Source organism: Bombyx mandarina, chromosome 04, assembly GCF_030267445.1.
Source record: "Bombyx mandarina strain Sakado chromosome 04, ASM3026744v2".
Taxonomy (NCBI): domain Eukaryota; kingdom Metazoa; phylum Arthropoda; class Insecta; order Lepidoptera; family Bombycidae; genus Bombyx; species Bombyx mandarina.
The window spans coordinates 534,448-553,771 of NC_143211.1; the positions used below are offsets into that span (position 1 = coordinate 534,448).

At 37.7% G+C, this 19,324-nt stretch overlaps 3 protein-coding genes across 3 annotated transcripts in view; 1 reads left to right on the top strand and 2 right to left on the bottom strand.

Annotated features, from left to right (window-relative positions):
* The window catches only part of loaf (low-density lipoprotein receptor domain containing lost and found), a 77,545-nt gene that overhangs the window by 547 nt on the left and 57,674 nt on the right, over positions 1-19,324 (top strand).
* LOC114249500 (maltase A3) lies at positions 1,548-7,488 on the bottom strand. Its single transcript, XM_028183102.2, has 7 exons — positions 7,315-7,488; positions 6,384-6,563; positions 5,722-5,858; positions 5,174-5,433; positions 3,930-4,119; positions 3,276-3,653; positions 1,548-2,523 (listed from the first exon to the last, which is right to left on the bottom strand). The coding sequence occupies exons 1-7, from the start codon at positions 7,454-7,456 to the stop codon at positions 2,188-2,190; spliced, it is 1,623 nt and encodes a 540-aa protein (XP_028038903.2). The 5' UTR covers positions 7,457-7,488; the 3' UTR covers positions 1,548-2,187.
* On the bottom strand, positions 10,269-18,121 carry LOC114249499 (maltase A1). The gene is given in 9 exon segments (XM_028183101.2): positions 10,269-10,543; positions 11,693-11,931; positions 12,564-12,920; positions 13,724-13,925; positions 14,679-14,718; positions 14,721-15,063; positions 15,716-15,882; positions 16,193-16,372; positions 16,831-18,121. Coding segments are annotated over 9 exon segments (1,821 nt in total). The 5' UTR covers positions 17,045-18,121; the 3' UTR covers positions 10,269-10,464.

The window sequence follows — 19,324 nt, forward strand, 5'->3', positions numbered from 1 at the left end:
CTACCCTTCTGTTCCACTTTTTCCCTTCTTCGTCTTCTTCACTCTATGTCTACCATGCCTTCCCATAGACTTTCTTCTGCGTTATCGCTACCGAAAAAAGCAAAAAAGCAACACATTCAAATCCTGAATATATATTGACGGAAGCTTTGGCTCTTACCGGGAAACGAATCTGGATCGTATGGTTCAGTAATTCTTTTGTGGTTAAATGCTGACCGGGTACCGGAAACTGTACAACGCGACAGGTAACGTTAAAGCCAATGGGCCACTAGAAACGACCATCACTCTATCCAATATATAAATAAAACAAAACTATTTGAGGTTACTAGGAGGATATGGAGGGACGGTAAGGAGTAGGAATTGCTGTTTCAGATATCCCGATCATATATAAGTTTTCTGATTTTTTCTTCTTCTTTAGCTTAGTGTCACACCTAGTATCAAGTGGTTACTGGAGCCCATATTAGTACATCAACGACGAAAATGCCACCAAACACATAACAGACATGAGTTTAGTAGGTTCCAATACTAGAACGGCTTTAGGCCTGAATGCCTATTACTGCTTCACATCAAAAATAAGGTATTGGTAGTAAGGTAGCGGTACCCACCCGTGCAGGATCGGAAGACGCCCGACCACCAGTAATTAAGCAAATTATAACTTTCGTAGGTTTAATTTGTTTATTTCACGATGTTGTTCCTCCAGAATGGAAGAAATTCGTGAACAACTTCATATGCTAAATACGTATTTCATTAGACAAATTGATATCAGTGTGCGAGTTTCGAAAACTGGCACAGTCTGGCACATACGAATGGACCCGATATCTTAACCTTTAGGCTACGATTAATACCCGAACAAAGTATTGCAGTCAAATATTGTCCGACCTTATCGGAGAATATTGTTACTGGTTGTAGGACCTGTTGTGAGTCTGTAGGGTGCCACCACTCTGCCTATTTCTGCCGTAAAGCGGTAATGCGTTTCGGCTTGAATGGTGGAGCAGCCGTTGCAACTATACTGAGATCTCAGAACTCATATCTCAAAGTGGGTGGCGGCATTTACGTTGTAGATGTCTGTGGGCTCCGGCAATCACTTAAAACTAGGTGGACCGGGAGCTCGTCCACCCATCTAAGCAATAAAAAAAAGAATTGAGCCTAAGTCACTCCGAATCGTGATTTAAATATTTCATTGGTGTAGAAGAGCATCCGAATTTACATAGGATGTTGATTGTCTGCCCAGACCACAAAGCTAATTTTCATTGCTCTAATACTGATATTACTCGTATTGATTGCAAAATTTAAACCACCTGATATTTGGTGGTTATCTGATTCGAAGGGGAACAATGTGAACGCTACCTAGAGACATGAGTCTCAGTTGTATTGTAAGTCCGCAGTCTCCTCCATCAAACCTCAACACAGCGGCATCGGGACAAGAATACACAGGACGATGTATACGAATATTGTACTCGTAAATATCACGTAATACCAACTTATGCAATACAGCTCTAATATGCAATCCAATTGTAGGTCACTAAAGCATTTAATAAAAAGATTAAACCTCTAGTCAATTTTATATTTAATTGTTAACAAAAAGACAGAATGTAATAAAGATTAAAACAGTTGTTAATGTGTCAACAAATGAACTTTCCCAGTAAATGTTTGTAATGAATAAAGATTCAAAAACAAAAGTAAACCTCTTAGTTTTAAATCTGTGCTACACTGCTGCTGTGCTCTAAGAATTTTACGGTCTGGTTTCTACCTAAAATATTACAAATTACTTTGAAATTATGAGATTACATCAGTTATAATATTAGCTTATCGGGCGGTATCAGTCGCGGAGTTCAAACTTTTGATTGCAGTTCTATTTGGGTTAATGTGGTTGGGAAGTTTTATCAAATTGTTGTCATTAAATGAACTGACTTGCTGATAGAGAAACGTCTATAGCCTATAGAAACGCCTGTAATGTGAGGGACACTAAGTTGCAATCAAGTGCGAGGATTATTTTCCAAACTTGTTTGAAGGACGAAATAGGTTAGAAGCTCTCATCTAAGAACGATTCACGGCATCCGGAAGCTACGGGAGCCCATAGACACCACAACTACTAAGTTCATCTTGAGGTTCCACCCGTATACGCCAGTAAATATGTTACAAACTGATTTAGCATATTAAACAAATATTTATTTAAAGTAAATGTTAGTTTTATAAATTGCTGAAATATTTATTAATTTTCTGCCAGCCTTCGGTTAATTTGTTAGTGATCTTGTCGACCGGACCAGGTCCTCCGCAATGTCTTGGTCCTCCAATTAGGAGTATCGTCTCACCAGGAGCTAACGACACAGATCTCTCCAGTGCCACGTGAGCCCCTGTTGATAGTCTCGACCCAGCAGAGCTGATGGCGACAGTCATTTCGGTTGGAAGGCCAGGAATCATAGATGGCTGCACTTCGGTTTGGTCGCGGTCTAGATTGGAGATCACGAGCAGAGTTCCTTGACCTCCCCACCTCAGCACAGCTAATGCACCATTCAACCGTTTAATCTAAAATGTGAAGTTTTATATTTCTGTATAAATGAAAAATAAAGTCTTGACCAAACACTGTTTTCAATGTTTTTACTGTGTGGTATCGGTATGGACGAGCGTCACCCGATCTCGTCGCGTTAGTGTCCTAAAAGCTAGCTAAGGGATACACCGGAGAATGGATAGCAACGTTCCCTGAGTATTACAAAGTACCAACATATCGGGATCGTGGCCGTACTACCAGTCTGCTGCATAATTATGACCATTCTATTCATTTCTGTAGCAAAGCCGTCTTGCGATTTGAAGAGTAAAACGGCCATAGTAAAACATAAATAAGCGTACGTTCTTTTCTGCAGGTAGTTAGGGCCAAATGAGCATTTAGTGCCGGGTGTACTGTGAGTTGGCATTTCAATGGTGTCAAATATTACTCTTAAATAATAGTTTGAAAAACATGTGTCCTGTGGAAACCACAACAACGGCTTTTCTGCTTTTCCGCAATACCTATATCAGGAAACTTCCGTCACAAATCAAGTTATTTAATTGTTTTATCAAGCGTATTTATGAAAGTAGTCATAAACAATCATATAACAGAAAAAAAGCGAATTATTTTCAGGATTAGGCTTATCTACTTGTCATACGAGATGTTACCCTTTTTGTTTTATTGCGATTTCTCAAGCTGCATACTATCAGGAATTATTAACACCTATATTAGTTTCTGATAGCTTAGATAGTACTATAAGGTTGTCACGTGTCTTAGTTGTAACATAGCTTACTTCTGAGTGCGGACCCATTGCTGGGGACTTTCTCAATGCGGCTGCCACTTTCAAAACCCCAGCGTGACTGAATTCATTACTAAATTCCATCTTTGCATTAGCATATCTATAATTCGGAGGCAGTGGAAGCCAGGGATCTCCTGTTGTAAAACCAGCGCTGATTGATTCGTCCCAAGGAAAAGGCGTTAATGAAGGAGACGCTTGGTTGGGCCAACAGTTGGTGGAAGTTGCCCATTCCAGAATAGTATCGGCTACTCCCAGTTCGTCTCCTTGGTGTATGAGGGTTGCTCCTGGTAGCATTAAAGCTAAAAGATTGACAGCGTCGACCAGGTCGGTTCCGATACGTGAGGTAATATGGTTTCCATTGCTTGTTGATGTCTGAAAAAATAGGTTTTTTAATGGCAATGATTCAGTAATACTTACGCTTCTGCCTGATTATATGGATGTCATAGATCGAGCGTCGATTTCACTCAAATCACTGTAACCCTGCCTTTCCCTTCAAACCGTAATGTCTTATGGGAGAAAAACTCAAGTTTTTCGCGATCTTTTGTGCTAAATGCTACTTTCATTTAATCCAAAATTATAGTGCTGTTTTAGCCTAAATATAATGGAAATACTTAGAAAAACTACTCGTTTAATAAAAGAACTACTTACCATCCAAGTCGGCACCGAATCCGTTACGGCAGTCAGTAGAGCTGACTGTACGTCTATGCCTACTTTAGTAGTTGACAGTTGACTTACATCCGTCATCGCTCCACTTACAATACTGCTTGCCCCGGGTCCTCGGTTACCATAATACCTTGCTGCTTCTAGCGGGTTCAGAGAAGTCTCTACTAAAATTACGCTGAAAAAAAATCAAAGTATTTAAGAACGCTTTCTTGTAATTCATAGTGCAACCTTTTGCGTTTAGGCTAGTCTATTTTCTAGTCTAGTTAGCTAGGCTATTTTACAATCCTCAAGTACAGACCTAGTTGCATGAAGTTTTTCAATCTTTATTTGTTCAAACGTTTTGTTAATTATATATCAGTAATCAAGATTTAATCTCTTTAAAATCTTCAACCGTATAGTAAGTAATGTTAATGAAAACTTATATTTTATTGGCGCTTTGCATTAGACGTGAAAGCGTCTAGCCTTGTGACTGAGCATTCACCAGACTCAATAGACATCAAAACTTAAATTTTGCAACCCATTTCTCCGATTGATTTCTGATAGAAACAGGTACCGTTGCGAAAAAGGAGAATTGTCAACCGATCTATCGCATCTCCACTAAACTTGTCAAGAAATGTTAATATTGGTCCCAGTAGTTATTAGTTATTTATACCAATCTGTCATACCTATAACTACACCTGAATAAACCAAAAGCCTACTTATATGTATGTAGGAACGGAACGGAACGGTATGGATGAATGACAGATATGGAGCATGACTGAGGGAGAGAGTTATGAGATGTCGTGTTAGGAAGTAAGAAAGACGGCGAATGAATGCGGAACACATAGCTTTATTTTTTAAATGTGAGGAGGGTAGTTACCGGACGCGACGGCAGAGAGACGCCGTGTAACTCTGAAGACGTAAGACGCTTAATATTTTAGGTACATAGATTAAGAAAAACGTAATAAATTTTTTTATTGCTTAGATGGGTGGGCGAGGTCACAGCCCACCTGGTATTAAGTATGCGCCACCCACCTTGAGATATAAGTTCTAAGGTCTCAGTATAGTTACAACGGCTGCCCCACCCTTCAAACCGAAACGCATTACTGCTTCACGGCAGAAATAGGTAGGGTGGTGGTACCTACCCGTGCAGACTTACAAGAGGTTCTACCACCAGTAACAAATGTATGTTAAAGATATCTCTATAAAATAGACTAAATTATATTTGGCCTAGGCTGAGATATTCTTACGGCATGTCCAACCCAGCACCGCGTCTACAACTCAAAGAATCAGCAGCTAGTTTCTTCAGTAAGTCTTCGCCACATTTCTGGTCTAGCAAGTAATCTGGGTTGATTAGTACTCCGTCTATACCACGTCGGAGCCAAGCGCATTGTGCTGAAGATAGGATGGCAACTACACTGCTTAAGCAGAGATTCAGCAAAGCCTCATTGTTCGCACCGCCCCAATAAGCGTTTCGTCTTTCGTTCCATGTCCAGGATATATTTTGATCCTGTAATTTTAAATATCTTGAAAAGCCTGTACTAATATTTAATAAATTTGTCATAAAGAAAACAAACTCGTAATGTTATTTTAACCGCTTTGCTATTTTATTAAAAAAGGTGTTTGTACATTTTAAATGTTTTAATAACAGTAATAAAATGTTTTTAGAACCGTTCCATAATTTATGCTTTAGTTAACTTAGGTTTGTTTTGTCGTACAAAATGGTGTTGATTTCATTAAAATAGTTCGTAGATTACATCTTAGTTGATAAGAGACACCATACATTAAAAATACTCACTTCTGAAGATGTATCGTAGTTTCCGTGTCTCCAGACGACGTGATCTTCATATTCTGGGACGCCGTCAACACTAGACCTGAACCATTCCGAGGCAGTACTAATTGTGGACAGCGGTAAAGTTATTACAACTTTAAGTTCTGTAAACAGACTGGAGTGGCAATGGTCAACCGGTGAAGTTTGTTAATTACTCCTACCGTCGAGGACCCACTGCGATGACTATATCTTGCGATGCTATGAGGCTTAGGTTACCCGAATGAAAGCCAATTTGTGTTGCGTCTTGCAACCAATTAATACAAAAGCTACAGAAGAACAAAATTGTGCACCATCACTAATAATAATATTCCTGAAAGAATTATGGTAAGGTCTTTATTAAATATAACAAAAACCTTACTAAGACCTTTCAGTTTTCTAAAAGAAACACAAATAGTTGTTGCAAAAAATTAATCCTCGAATTGTTTCAATATTAGTAGTCATATTCTAAATGAAAATTTTAATAATTTTGCTGTGGGTGGCTTAATCATCTTATCTATAAATATACTTACAGATTTCGACTTCACTAAACTACTTTTCTGAAATGCGTAATAACCTAAATAAATAATTAACTGCTATTCCTAGGAAGATTGACAATAACGCTTTCATCAAATAAACCAAAGTTCCCTTACCGAGTCTCTTTGCCTTTTGTAAGAACTCGTTAAAGACATCCATGTCTCCGTATCTATTATCTATAGCTGTATGATCCATCACTCCAGGAGCGGAGCAGTCCTTACTTCTAGAGGAAATAGGAGATATAATGACGGCATCAGCACCTATTGCACGTATGTAACTGATTTGTTTTGTCACGCCTGCAAGAATAATTTAATAAAAAATAAACTTAATCAATAATTTATTTTATGTGATTACAAGCGACTTCCGACGACGAAGAGAACGTAATATAGACTAATATATAAATATACAGTGGTTTTTACGGATGTTCTGTTATAACTACTGAACCATGCATCCGATTGACTTGAAACTTGGTATCCATGTAGAAAATACCTGTACTTAATGGATAGGCTAATATTTATATGAGTGTTGGACTCCTTACACCAGTTGCGGGGGCGTTTATTATGAGAATCTTTATGGGGGTGAGAAATAATTTTAAATGCCCAGTGAAGCGGACGGGTACAGCTAGTATTATGATAAAATATAAATGCCCGATGAATATCTACGAGATTTTACCGAGATTTATTGTGTCTTAGATCCTGTAGTCATCCGGAAACAAAACATGATTTAGCATATTTATATATGTACATATATGTATGATATTTGTGTATGTATATGTATGTGTATGTGCTTATATATGTATGCATGTGTGTATGTATGTTTCACTGGATTGGTACACCGCGCGTAATTCGCTTCCAAATAATTCTTGTCCACCTAGTGGTTGTCTGGAAGAGATCGCTCTTAGCGATAAGATCGCCAATTGTACTTTTTTTGTATTTAATGTATCACATTGTTTATTTATTTGTTGGTGTACAATAAAGAATACTCTCTCTCTCTCTCTCTCATATTAAGCCTAGTCATGTTTTGATTCCGTATATTTATCAATCATACCTTTAAGATCTCCCAGACCATCTCCATCTCCGTCTTTGAAGGAGTCCACCATGATTCTGTAGTAAACAGCATTTTTCCACCATCCTCCCTGTCCTAGAGTGCAATTCAGTGCAGCTAAAATAACCAGTGTCACAAGCAACATGCTAACTGGATTCTGTTTGATTATTTTTAAGGCTGACCTTAAACTTTTAATTGCTAGTGATGTATTGATGGGCCTTCTCATTTATTTTATTTCAATATCCGAAAATAAAACTAGTTATATTTTTTGTTGATACATAAAGTTTTTATACAAAGACTGCATTCGTGATATCAGAAATTAAAATTGATTGAAATTAACGCATCATCATTATCCTACCCTTCTCCCAGTCACCTGGGGTCGGCGCAACATGTTTTCTCGTTCCATAGTCCTCTATCATATACCATTTCTTCGCTCACTCCCCTCTTACCCATATCGTCTTTCACGCAATCCATCCATTCCTTCTTAGGTCTACCTCTTCCTCTATATCCTTCCATATTACAACATATACATATTCCATATTCCATATTACATATTAGCTAACATTCTCTTACCAACCTCATTTTCATTTCGTCTCATCACATGTCAATACCATCCCGAATTGAAATTAACGCAATTGAATATAATTTTATTACCTTGTTAACTATATGATAAAAGAAGCTGCAGTTTGAAAAAACTGGAAAGGATTCTTGTGCCCTAAAAGGGTTTCCCTTTCGAAACAATAAGTATCTGAAGTCGTCATGGCCAAGGATAAGATTCTCGGTGCATTAGAGTCGAGCGATGCGACTGAGCCGGTGTTCGAATCTCCCAGGCGGGTACCAATATTTTCTGATGAAATATCTACTTATCGCATTCACGAATGACTTACAGGATAAAGAATAACAAGTTATTATAAAAATCAAACACATTAATACTTTTATTTGTGTATTTACTGGTAAGGTGTCTTGTGAGCCTGCACGAGTAGGTACCACTGCCCCACCTATTTCTGCTGCGAAGCAATAATGCGTTCTGGTTTGAAGAAGGGGCAGCTGACTTTGGGGCTGATATTTAAAACTCATGTCTCAAAGTCGGTTTCTATGGGTTTTAGTAACCACTTAACTCCAGGTGAGCCATGAGCTAGTTCGTATAAGCAATAAAAAGTATTTTGGCCCGGGAAATCGATTCTTCTTGAGTGTTTCGTCTATAACGGGATTATTATATGGCTTATACCAATTTCTCTAACGAAAGGATCCGGAACAATGTCCACTATTAACGAATAGCACAGTGTAGTCAAAGTTAATCTTGCTTAATGAAAACTCGTTGTAAAAATTACGCCCTGTATTGTGGGTAAGATGTGGACTTAGGTGATTGCTTAGATAATCCACAAATCGTTTTGAACATAAAAGAATATTAAATCTAAGTGACAGCTTATAATGCATAATTCGAAATTTCCTTAAATAATTCTTTTAACATTAAAAAAAAAACTTAAGTAAAACGAATTGAATTAATAGATAATTAGAGCAACAGTGCCATCACTATTTGCACAGGATGTGATGTCATTCAATTGGCGGTCTTATTACGTGTAATTTAGACTTGAATTACGTACAATAGATTGCACGCTAATAGGTATTTACCGCGACCCGCCCTCCGTTGCTCTAACATTTACAAAAATACCCCAGTTTCTATTTATGAGTTTCTTTTGTGATATATGAATAATAATTTCCCCATCTCACAATTTTCGAAGTATTCAATACGCACATGACCTGACTGAATGGGTAAAGTTGTTTGATATCACGAGACAGCGTCCTGAATGTCGCCACCCCTTCAGAGATTTGAACTGTGAGCTGTATTTAATGTTTTAAATGCATCATACTTATAAGACTTTTTGGCGGGAACGCGAGGAGTGAAATTGTGTGATTTGTTTTATTTTGTGTATTTAGTGTTTCTTCAGGTTTAAATGTGTAATAACCGTGATTTATTAACTGTTTAATATCTATGAAAGTGCACAAATGTGGGAAATGAAACAAAGTTGGTGGACGTAATTTCTCGGGATCCTCCAAAAAGTCCACTGAAAAAATCTTAGTAAATGACGACCATTTTACTGAGATTATATTTCATCCCATATCATCTCATTTCATTTCACTCCATATTATCATTTTTCATAAAAATAATAATATAAATTAAAATAAGACATGACCTGAAGGTCTTAGTTACCAGGACATAAAATTCCAAAAAAAATCATACCTAAAACCGGAACATATGACTACTTCGCGTCAGAAATAAGTAGGACCGATATTAACTTACATTGAGAACAGCTTAGGGTTGGCAAGGATTGGAATCAATAGTGGCATATCCCAGACAAAATTTTGCAGATATATTAGGAACAAAAACAGAACCAAAAAGTAAGGAAATACAGTAATTTTTTACTCTTTTTTTATTGCTTTAATGGGTGGACGAGCTTACAGCTCACCTGGTGTTAAGTAGTTACTGGAGCCAATAGACAACAACAACGTAAACGCGCCACCCACCTTGAGATATAAGTTCTAAGGTCTCAGTATAGTTAGTATAGTCTCTAGCTCTTTTAAATCATCTTGACTGGTAGATAAAATACCTACGGCTTGGCTGTGGCCCTGGCATTACTGACCTCCTTGAGCAACGGCAACCATTCACCACCAGGCACTCAAATAAAATTAACAAAAGATCCCTAGAGTCGAAGTCTCAGGCAATTCCTGTGCAGTCCTCAAAATCTAAGATTTAAGTGATAACAACAGTTGAAGTGGATTGATGTTAATAACGTGGTACCTGGAATGTATACGTAACGCAAGCCAGAAGATAACATTATCAAGCAAGCTTTTCAATATCGCGGCATTTAACTGAATCTTGGTGTTTACCTTGCTTGCCTTGAAGGCATTCAAGGATTCTCATCCAACATTTAGAAAAGCAACAAGATGAAACGTGGTTGGTCTATTCCTTAAATTTATTTTGATTTACTTAGATACAATAACAATTGAATTCTAGACTTAGTAACACCGTCCCGAAAATTCGTTTTCTTAGTAGGTCTTTATAATATATCCAATGAGGTCGGGGATTCAATCTTTTCTTAAGTGGTTTTCAAGTTTCGGTGTCTTATGCACGCATATAATTAATGTTGCAAATTAATTATTGTAAGGTGCTGATTTAATGACTATTGCTTCACCGGGCTGTAAAGACAAGCTCCCCATAGGTACAGCATCGCTGAAACAGAGAAAATTTAAATTCACATACTGTCTCATTTTAGTCCACAAAGGAAGGGAATTTTAATAACAGTGATCTCACGAATCGTTTGGAAACTCTTGTGTTCTACGTTGAGTACTCCAAGGAACTATTTGAGATGATCTCTTCATATTTTTATCTAAAATACATCGCTAGTGTTGACTTTATTTAACTGAATTCACCGTGTATTCATTCGTCTATGAGTATAGTAGGTTGTTGGATATTTTTTTTCCTACCTAATCGTTGGTAACGCGGCTATTCCAACTTCGCGTGGACTGGTTGGTGAGCTCACGGGCTCAACCTGAGAGAATTGCTAACACTAGCCCTAGCAAGAGCGGTGCTTCGCTGAATCTACCACCGGATCAGAATCGCGACCCACTGAGAAGATCCGGCGAGAAACTCAGTGGGTTGTGTCTATGGGCTAGTTTGCACGTCGAACTCTTCATCGGAGTCGACGGGTTCGACGAGGAATTGTTAGAGATCATTATGAGCTACATATATCATGTGGTCGGTCCCCTATGCGGTGATTCCATAGTGCTATGATATGGTATGTTCGAACGAGCTTCTTCTGAAGAGTGCTTAGGTTGGTTGGTAGGTACAACTAGTTTGTCGGCTTTGTTAATACTAAATAGTGTTAGTCAATTGTAGGTGTTGTATTTTTATGGTGTTTTTTAGTATTTATTTAGTCGAATTGAAGTTGTACGTGAAATAACTGTAATTGTTGACAGATAATTGAAATTAAGCTACATTTTTTTAAGGTTTTTTTTTTAATTATATGATACAATTAAACCAAATTTCAAATTTGTTTGTTATATTTGGGAGACGAGCGATCAGCCTACCTGATGGTAAGCGGTTACCGAAGCTCATCGACGTCAGCAATTCATTGGACATAGCCAAGTCGCTGCCTATCCCTTGTTATGTTGAAATGGACTATTACTAAATTTTAGAATCTTGAAACTTTAAAAAGTTTATAACATTGGTCTTATTTTAAAACGAAACTTAAAGCTATATAACTGAATAAAATAGGTCTGCAAAAAATTCGCTGGCATCGGCTCGACCAGTAATCATCTTAGACCAGGCCGGATAACCTGCTGCTGTGGAAAAATATACCATATTTCACTCAGTACTCACCCGGAAATCCTTGCAGAGTGGATACTAGAAGTATAAACAGTTATCGGTTCAATCAGCATAGAGACTCTGGCCAGATCCACTGTATCCTCTACAGTTCCTACGTTGAAAACTAATGAGTACGCTTCGTGAGTAACCAGGTATCGAACTAGAACCAAGGTACTCTCACTGAGGGCTTCGATATGGACTTGTCCGAATGACAGGGCTGGTGATTTACGAAGACTTGCTAGAGCCTGGTAGACCTGAAAAAGTAATCGACGTCATTAAAGTCAGATTGACTCAACTTCGTAAACATTAATTTTCTTACTCAATATGTGAGCTATAGGTACTGCTTGATGTGGATAAGTACCAATTAATTACAAGTTATTTCGCCCTGATTGATTGTACACAACACAGCTCCAATCAATAAATTCGAAAGGTTTGAAGGGTGGGGCAGCCGTTGTAACTATACTGAGACCTTAGGACTCTTATCGCAAGGTGGTGGCGGCATTTACGTTGTAGATATCTATGGGCTCCGGTAACCACTTAGTGAACCGTGAGCTCGTCCACCCATCTAAACAATAAAAAAAAATCAGATAAATATACAAAGTCTACCCCAGTCCATCCTTTAAGTCTTAAAGTCTTGTGTACTGTATTTTTGGCTGAAACTTAGGGTTGAATATGCTCTAGCATATCTCTTTAAGGACAGGCTCAGTGGTTATTAAATGTGGGGCACTTCTCTCCCAGTCATGAGCTATGCGTGTAGAAGGCAATTTAGACTAATCTCTTTTCTAATTGAATTATACTTCTGTCTTTCTACATCCTTTTTTCTAACTGATTCGATAGAGGTGCAAACTTGTCATTTGAATTTGTATTTATATCACTAAAAAATTACCTTGAAGTGACTGCGAGTATCTTCTTTCTGTTTGGCTAGATTAATTTCTTGATAATCCTCAGCAACCGGCAACCAAGTACTGGAGCCACTGGAAAAACCTGCATTTGACAAGCCATTCCAATGGTAAGGAGTTCTGGCTGGGTCTCTTGAGTACAGCAAGTACGTGGATGCGTTTCCTTGATTGAGGGCTGCCACATCCACAGTGTCTTCCCAGCTAACGTAGCCGTCTCTCATCCCTATCTCTTCACCTTGGTACGTGATAGCAACTCCTGGTAACATCAAGTTGAGTGAATTGAGCCCATCAACCATGTTCGTTCTGAATCTCGACGGCATGCGGTTTGTGTCGTGGTTACCAAACTGCGGATTTAACGTATGTGATTAAAACTAGTTGAATTTCCATAGATTCGTATTACTATCCCGTTGCATATTACCGAACGCTATGATCTTCCGATTTGAAGAGTGGATAAATGAAATGTTTAGTAATCCTTAAATGTACCAATTATGATTGATTTGATTGCGTGGTCTATTTTTTTATGAGTTAGTTATGAAATGGAATTAGTAAGTCAACTTTCAGATTTATTAGCTGGAACCAGGTGAAACTATAATAACTAGAGGTCCCGCAGTAGTCGAAATTCGACTATAATTAATTGGAATTGTAAGTTTGTACACTATTATGATTGTATTTTATACTTCTATAATCACAAATTTCGCCAAGACTACACTTTAAAAAATATTAACAAAGACAAACAATATTTAATTTCAATTTGACAACAGACGTTAAGAACAAAAGATTGACAATAAATAGTATGCATGCGTGTGTGGGTCAAATACATGGTATGTAGTGTGTGTAATGTTTTCTTTATTGATTTAATGTATCTTTTATGCATTATTTTAAAAAAATATTAGCATTGTGCACTTCTTCTCTGTATTCTCTATAAGTGTGGAAAATTTCGTACTCCTCCGTCCGCGTAAATTTCGTAAAAAGGGATACAAAGTTTTTGCTTCACATATTAACATATAATATGTAATTAATTTGCGGCGAGTTTTTTGTTGACCTTTTTGTTATCATAATAAAATTATCCCGCCTTGAAACGTTGGACCGAGGCTTCAATTGGATCACTAACTCAGCAGATCAAAACGTTGATGCTATAGACACTTACCACCCAATTAGCTACGTTCCCATGAGGCATGTAGACCAGCCACTGCTTTATAACATAAACAAAGTCTCTTGCGTTGGAGCGGCCGTCAACACTGGTGATGAAGCCGAAGTTGAAAGGGAAGTGCGCTCCAAAACGACCACGCTCATCACCATAATACAGCATTGTCATGGTGATGTTGGAATATGCTTCTGCCAGCAATATCCTGAAGAGAGATTACTTTTAATAACGTATGCTAATATACTAGTGCTGTTAAATACAACGGCCATCAATGCTAATATCTCAGAAGTGGTCAGCGATTTGGCTGTGCCCCCGACATTGCTGACGTCCAAGAGCGACGGTAACCACTTACCATCAGACGGACTGTATGCTTGTCTACTTACAAGGGCAATAATACATTGTGCACCAAGGGAGAAAAGTAGGACATTACCTCCCGCGTGTAAAATGGGCAAACACGCGCGATGAGATGTTTTTCCCGCGGTGCACATACTATTTTTTCTCCTACCAGGCCGAAAGTTCGTGGAGTACCGAGCCGGGGTCCAGGGGTGAAGCCCCCACATACTTATAAAAAAATAATTTAACTGTTTTTTTATTTTTAAATAAACTACAACTAATTTTTCTAATCTTTGTTTAATACTTCACTATTAAATTTTATTGCCTTTTGTTTATTTCATTTTTACACTAAATACAATATTGCAAATTCTTCGAGCACAATAATGGCGGAGAATTTTAGGTGCGTGAGAGCAGACGTAGACACTAACGCGCATGCGCACTTGTACCCAGGGACGAAAAGTTACACTTTCTTCCGTGTACAGCGGGAGGAAATCCGAACTTTCGGCGTAGGTAGGAGAAAAAATATTTTTTCTACAACTCGTAAAAGTTCGTATTTGTACTATACGTCCTATTTGAAAAAAGGATTTTTATTACTTATTAGTATATTATTACTTTTATTACTCACTTAGTATTAGAATTGGTGTCTTTTTGATAGCTATCTGCAATTCCCTCCACTCATAAACTACATCGTAAAGCTCAATCAAATCTCTTATATACTCTTGAGTTGTATACCCAATCTGAGTTTCATTCAAGAACATGTTTCCACTGAGAGGCTCGTTGGGATACACCCCTCCGAAGTCATCAGGATTCGCCTCGAACATATGAGGTAGTGCATCAAGACGGAACCCGTCTACTCCTTTATTAAACCAGAACTTCAGGATATTGAGCATCTCTTCTCTGACTGCTGGATTGCGGAAGTTGAAGTCAGCTTGTTCAATAGCAAACTGGTGTAAGTAATATTGTTGGCGAGCCTCGCTCCACTCCCACACAGTTCCACCGAATTGGCTGATCTAAAATGTTACAATCGTTCAGCTAATAAGCTGAATTATTATATAAAATTCGCGGCCGTTGACATTACAATATTAACTTTTAATTATTTATCACAAAAAGAAATCGTTTGACATTAGGATATTGTTAAGCTGGATAGGTTGAATTGAAGATCGCACCTATATATAATATTGTTACGCGCAGGGGTTCGGGATAAATAAAATTTCACCAAATAACTTAAAACTGTATTCAACACTTAAAACACTCAACAAACACTTTAAAACTCTCAATTCGCTTCTTCCGCTTCGCGTCAGGTGATCCGTTCGCTGTTTCGCTTCGAGTAGTTCCGATTACTGACTGACTGCGTGCCATCCCTGCAACGCTTTTATAGTCGATACCTCATCCCTAGAATTATCTAGAATATTCCACACATTTCCAGTGTTGTTTCCGCTACCTGGCAATAGATGATGTTACACTTCTCGAGCGTTGTAGGTGCTACTAGATCCTTCGATATTCGTTTGACTATTCGGCGATAGATGGCGTTACTCTTACCGGAGTAACAATATGTTATCGCTACGTTATCGAAGGTATATCCTCGTATTATTATTAACGCATATTATTGACTCATCAACTCATTCACTCACTCAACTCATAAATGAAATAAAATTGACTTACCCAGTTCGAAGGAACTGTTCTAGAGTTGACATCGTTTGGCTCCGTCAGGACGGGATCAGCCCAGACAAAGAAATCTTCGAACCCCGACTCCCTAGCTTCAGACTTGATGAAGTATTCCGATTCGGTACTTGCGTGGTTTGGAACGTAGTCTAGTAAAACCGCGATGCCTAAAACCATTTCGATGAAATTGTGCACCAATTTGATTTTTAATATTAGTTTAATTAGATTATTAGGACTGCTGAGCAGATCTATTTATATGAGTAGTAGCACTTTCTCTCTACATTGAACCCTGGTGATGAGCTGTGAGATACTGAAGTAGAGCCCTAAACGAAATCTATAATGTGAGTATGTATGTTGAGTAGGTGTAGTTTCTAAACGCAGACATAGATCCTAAAGAATTTGATGACTTCTCCAGTATATGCTTTGAAACAAATCGACAATCAAGGAGAAATGAGAGAGACTAGGCTATTTATTTACCAAGTTCATGAGCTCTGGCCACCAGCTCATCAAAGTCCGCCATCGTTCCGTATTCATAGTGTATATTGTAGAAATCACTGATGTCATATCCAAAGTCCACCATAGGAGAGGGAAAGATGGGAGACATCCAGATAGCTCCTACCCCGGCATCCACAAAGTGATTTAGCTCACTGGTAATTCCTGGAATAAGGCGGGAAAATTAAGCTAAAACTATCAGCTGATGGTGGACAAGCTGTCAGACAAACTTGTGTCAAGATTAATTTCAAAGTGGACGGTGGTATTCACTTTTTGATATGTAAGTGGATCGTGAGCTCGTTCGCCGCTCGCCCGTTATGGTCAGAATTAATAAAAATATGGGCAACAGTACTGGTGGTACGACCTCTTGTGAGTCCGCACGGGTAGGTGCCACCATCCCACCTATTTCTGCCGTGAAGCAGCAATGCGTTTCGGTTTAAAGGGTGGGACAGCCGTTGTAACTATACTAAGACCTTAGAACTTATATCTCAAGGTGGGTGGCACATTTACCTTGTAGATGTCTATGGGCTCCAGTAACCACTTAACACCAGGTGGGCTGTGAGCTAATCCACCCATCGAAGCAATAAAAAAAATAAAAAAATAAAAACAAGAAATTAACCAACCTTTCAAATCTCCAATTCCATCACCATCGCTATCCTTAAATGATCTAGGATAGATCTGATAGATGATGGTATTCTCCCACCAATCCAGCTCTTTCAGCTTGGGTGCCGACGGTCCTTTGCTGGCCAGAATTGCCCATGTTATACTACCTACTACTACAGCCACTACCAACACTACTCCCACGGTTATACCGGTCACTCTCACGCACGATGCCATAGCGAATATCTGGCGCCCAGTGGGGCGGAAACTTAAAGGTGGCTTATCGCAGATTAAACACAATGACCCCTATAAATGTTATATCTGTTCGCTGGATATCTTTACTGTTTTATGGGGCAATTCATAATATCTAATTTACATAACATTATTATTTTAAATACGAGTGTAAATTTCAAAGTACACTTATAAATGGCAAAAAGGTAAATGTGGCAGGCCTATTAAAAAAAAAACGTTTATATATAATTTTAACGAAATTGAGCTTAAGTAGAAAGCTTAAACATTATTATTGTTAACAACCACCTATATACCATCTATATCTATATACCATTGATCTAATACAATTGTAGTGTATTAATTATAATATAATACATATAAATTAATAATATAAAATACACACAAAGACGAAATGAAAGTCATAAACTCAATTGCCGCGGTATTATCGGTATAGTTACTTGTTAAAGGTCTCAGCTGTTTAATTAAAATTTTACATACAAATAACAATGAACAACAGTAGAGATTGTTGTAGAGAATTACTTTAGTTCTATAAATATAGAGAAGATTTCATTTACACGTTATAATGTAAATAATGTCTAGGAATTTATTGGTCCAATTGCGTCACATTTAATATTTAGGGTAATCACGACGGTAATTGTTCTCAAGGCCCACCTGGTGTTTCGAGCGGCCATTGAACAAATGGTCTGTTCGGTGAAAACTTTATTATTATATTATATTATTTAAGCTACCTGATGCTATAAAAAAGACAAATTATTTTTATTTAAAAATAGCTTGAAAAAGTTATTAACTTTAAGATGCTATTATACAGTTAACGATTTTATGAATGACTAGCGACCCGCCCTCGCTTCGCTTCGGAAACATTAAAACACACATGAAACCAAAAAAATAAAATAAAAAAAAATGAAAAAAAAGTAGCCTATGTTCATCAGGGACAATGTCGGCTTCTAATGGAAAAAGAATTTTTCAAATCGGTCCAGTAGTTTCGGAGCCTATTCGAAACAAACAAACAAACAAATCTTTCCTCTTTATAATATTAGTATAGATAAATCATTATGTTAATTTTAAATTCGCTTCTTTCCGTTCTTTGTTTTCGTTTTATGACATAAATAATTAACTCTTAATTCAATTAATTTATTTTGTTGTTTGATATTTTAATTAATTTAATGTCAATAATTTTGAACAATATTTGCCTGCTGACCTGGTAGAAATACGCTGTTCTCTAAAATAACTCTCAACAATTTTGTAAACCGTGTTTTAGCTAATAAAGTTTGATTTGATTTGATTTGATTATTAAACACATTGTTGAGTTCTCGATATTTCGGTGTGTTGCAAGCGCCACGATTATTGGTAGACTATTGACCGGGAATAGGATATTAGTGGCAGACAAATCTGTCTAAATTTTTTCTTTCTTATTATTAGTACTGAAGCCGTGAACAGAATAAAATATTCGCCATATGAAATATAATGCTGATGAGTAATACGGTGCAAAAACTTTATTAAATTTGTGTTTTGTTTACCAGACGCGGGAGTTATTTCTTGATAAAAAACGTTTTAGATCTTTTAATCCGAAATATGATTATATTTTTTATCCAGTAAGTAGTTTTGTTTGTCGGGGTTCGTTTGGACTCGACTACGCTTAGGCATTCCGTCGATGTTATATTTTGAGATACAGTTTATCTTATCTATCACGCAGTTTATCTTAACTTCAAAATGTCAATTATTTTAGAAAGTAGCTGTTGTAATTTTTAAATTAAAACTGTTGATTACCCCATAGATACAGCCTACTGAGTTTCTCGTCGGTTCTTCTCAGTGGGTCGCGATTCCGATCCGGTGGTAAATCTTGCAGGGCTAGTGTTAGCAAATTCTCTCAGGTTGAGTCCGTGAGCTCACCTACCCGTCCGGGCGTAGCTGAAATAGTCCCTTAGGCTACCAGCGAATAGGAAAAAAAAGATGATTGCCTCCCTGCAATACGGGCAGTGAATAATACACTGTCGTATATATTACGGCAATGATACCATTTACCATGATAACAAGTATCTTTTATGTTAATTCAGGCTATAATTATAATAACGATATTTCATCAAAGTCCTTCCAGCTATTTTTGCTTAATTTAGTTACAAACATCCCTACACACTTTCATTTTTTTTATGCCCTTCTAGGCAGACGAGCCTACGGCCCACCTGATGGTGAGTGGTTATCGTCGCCCATGGACTTCAGCAATGCCAGGGGCAGAGCCAAGCCGCTGCCTACCGATTTCATACCTAC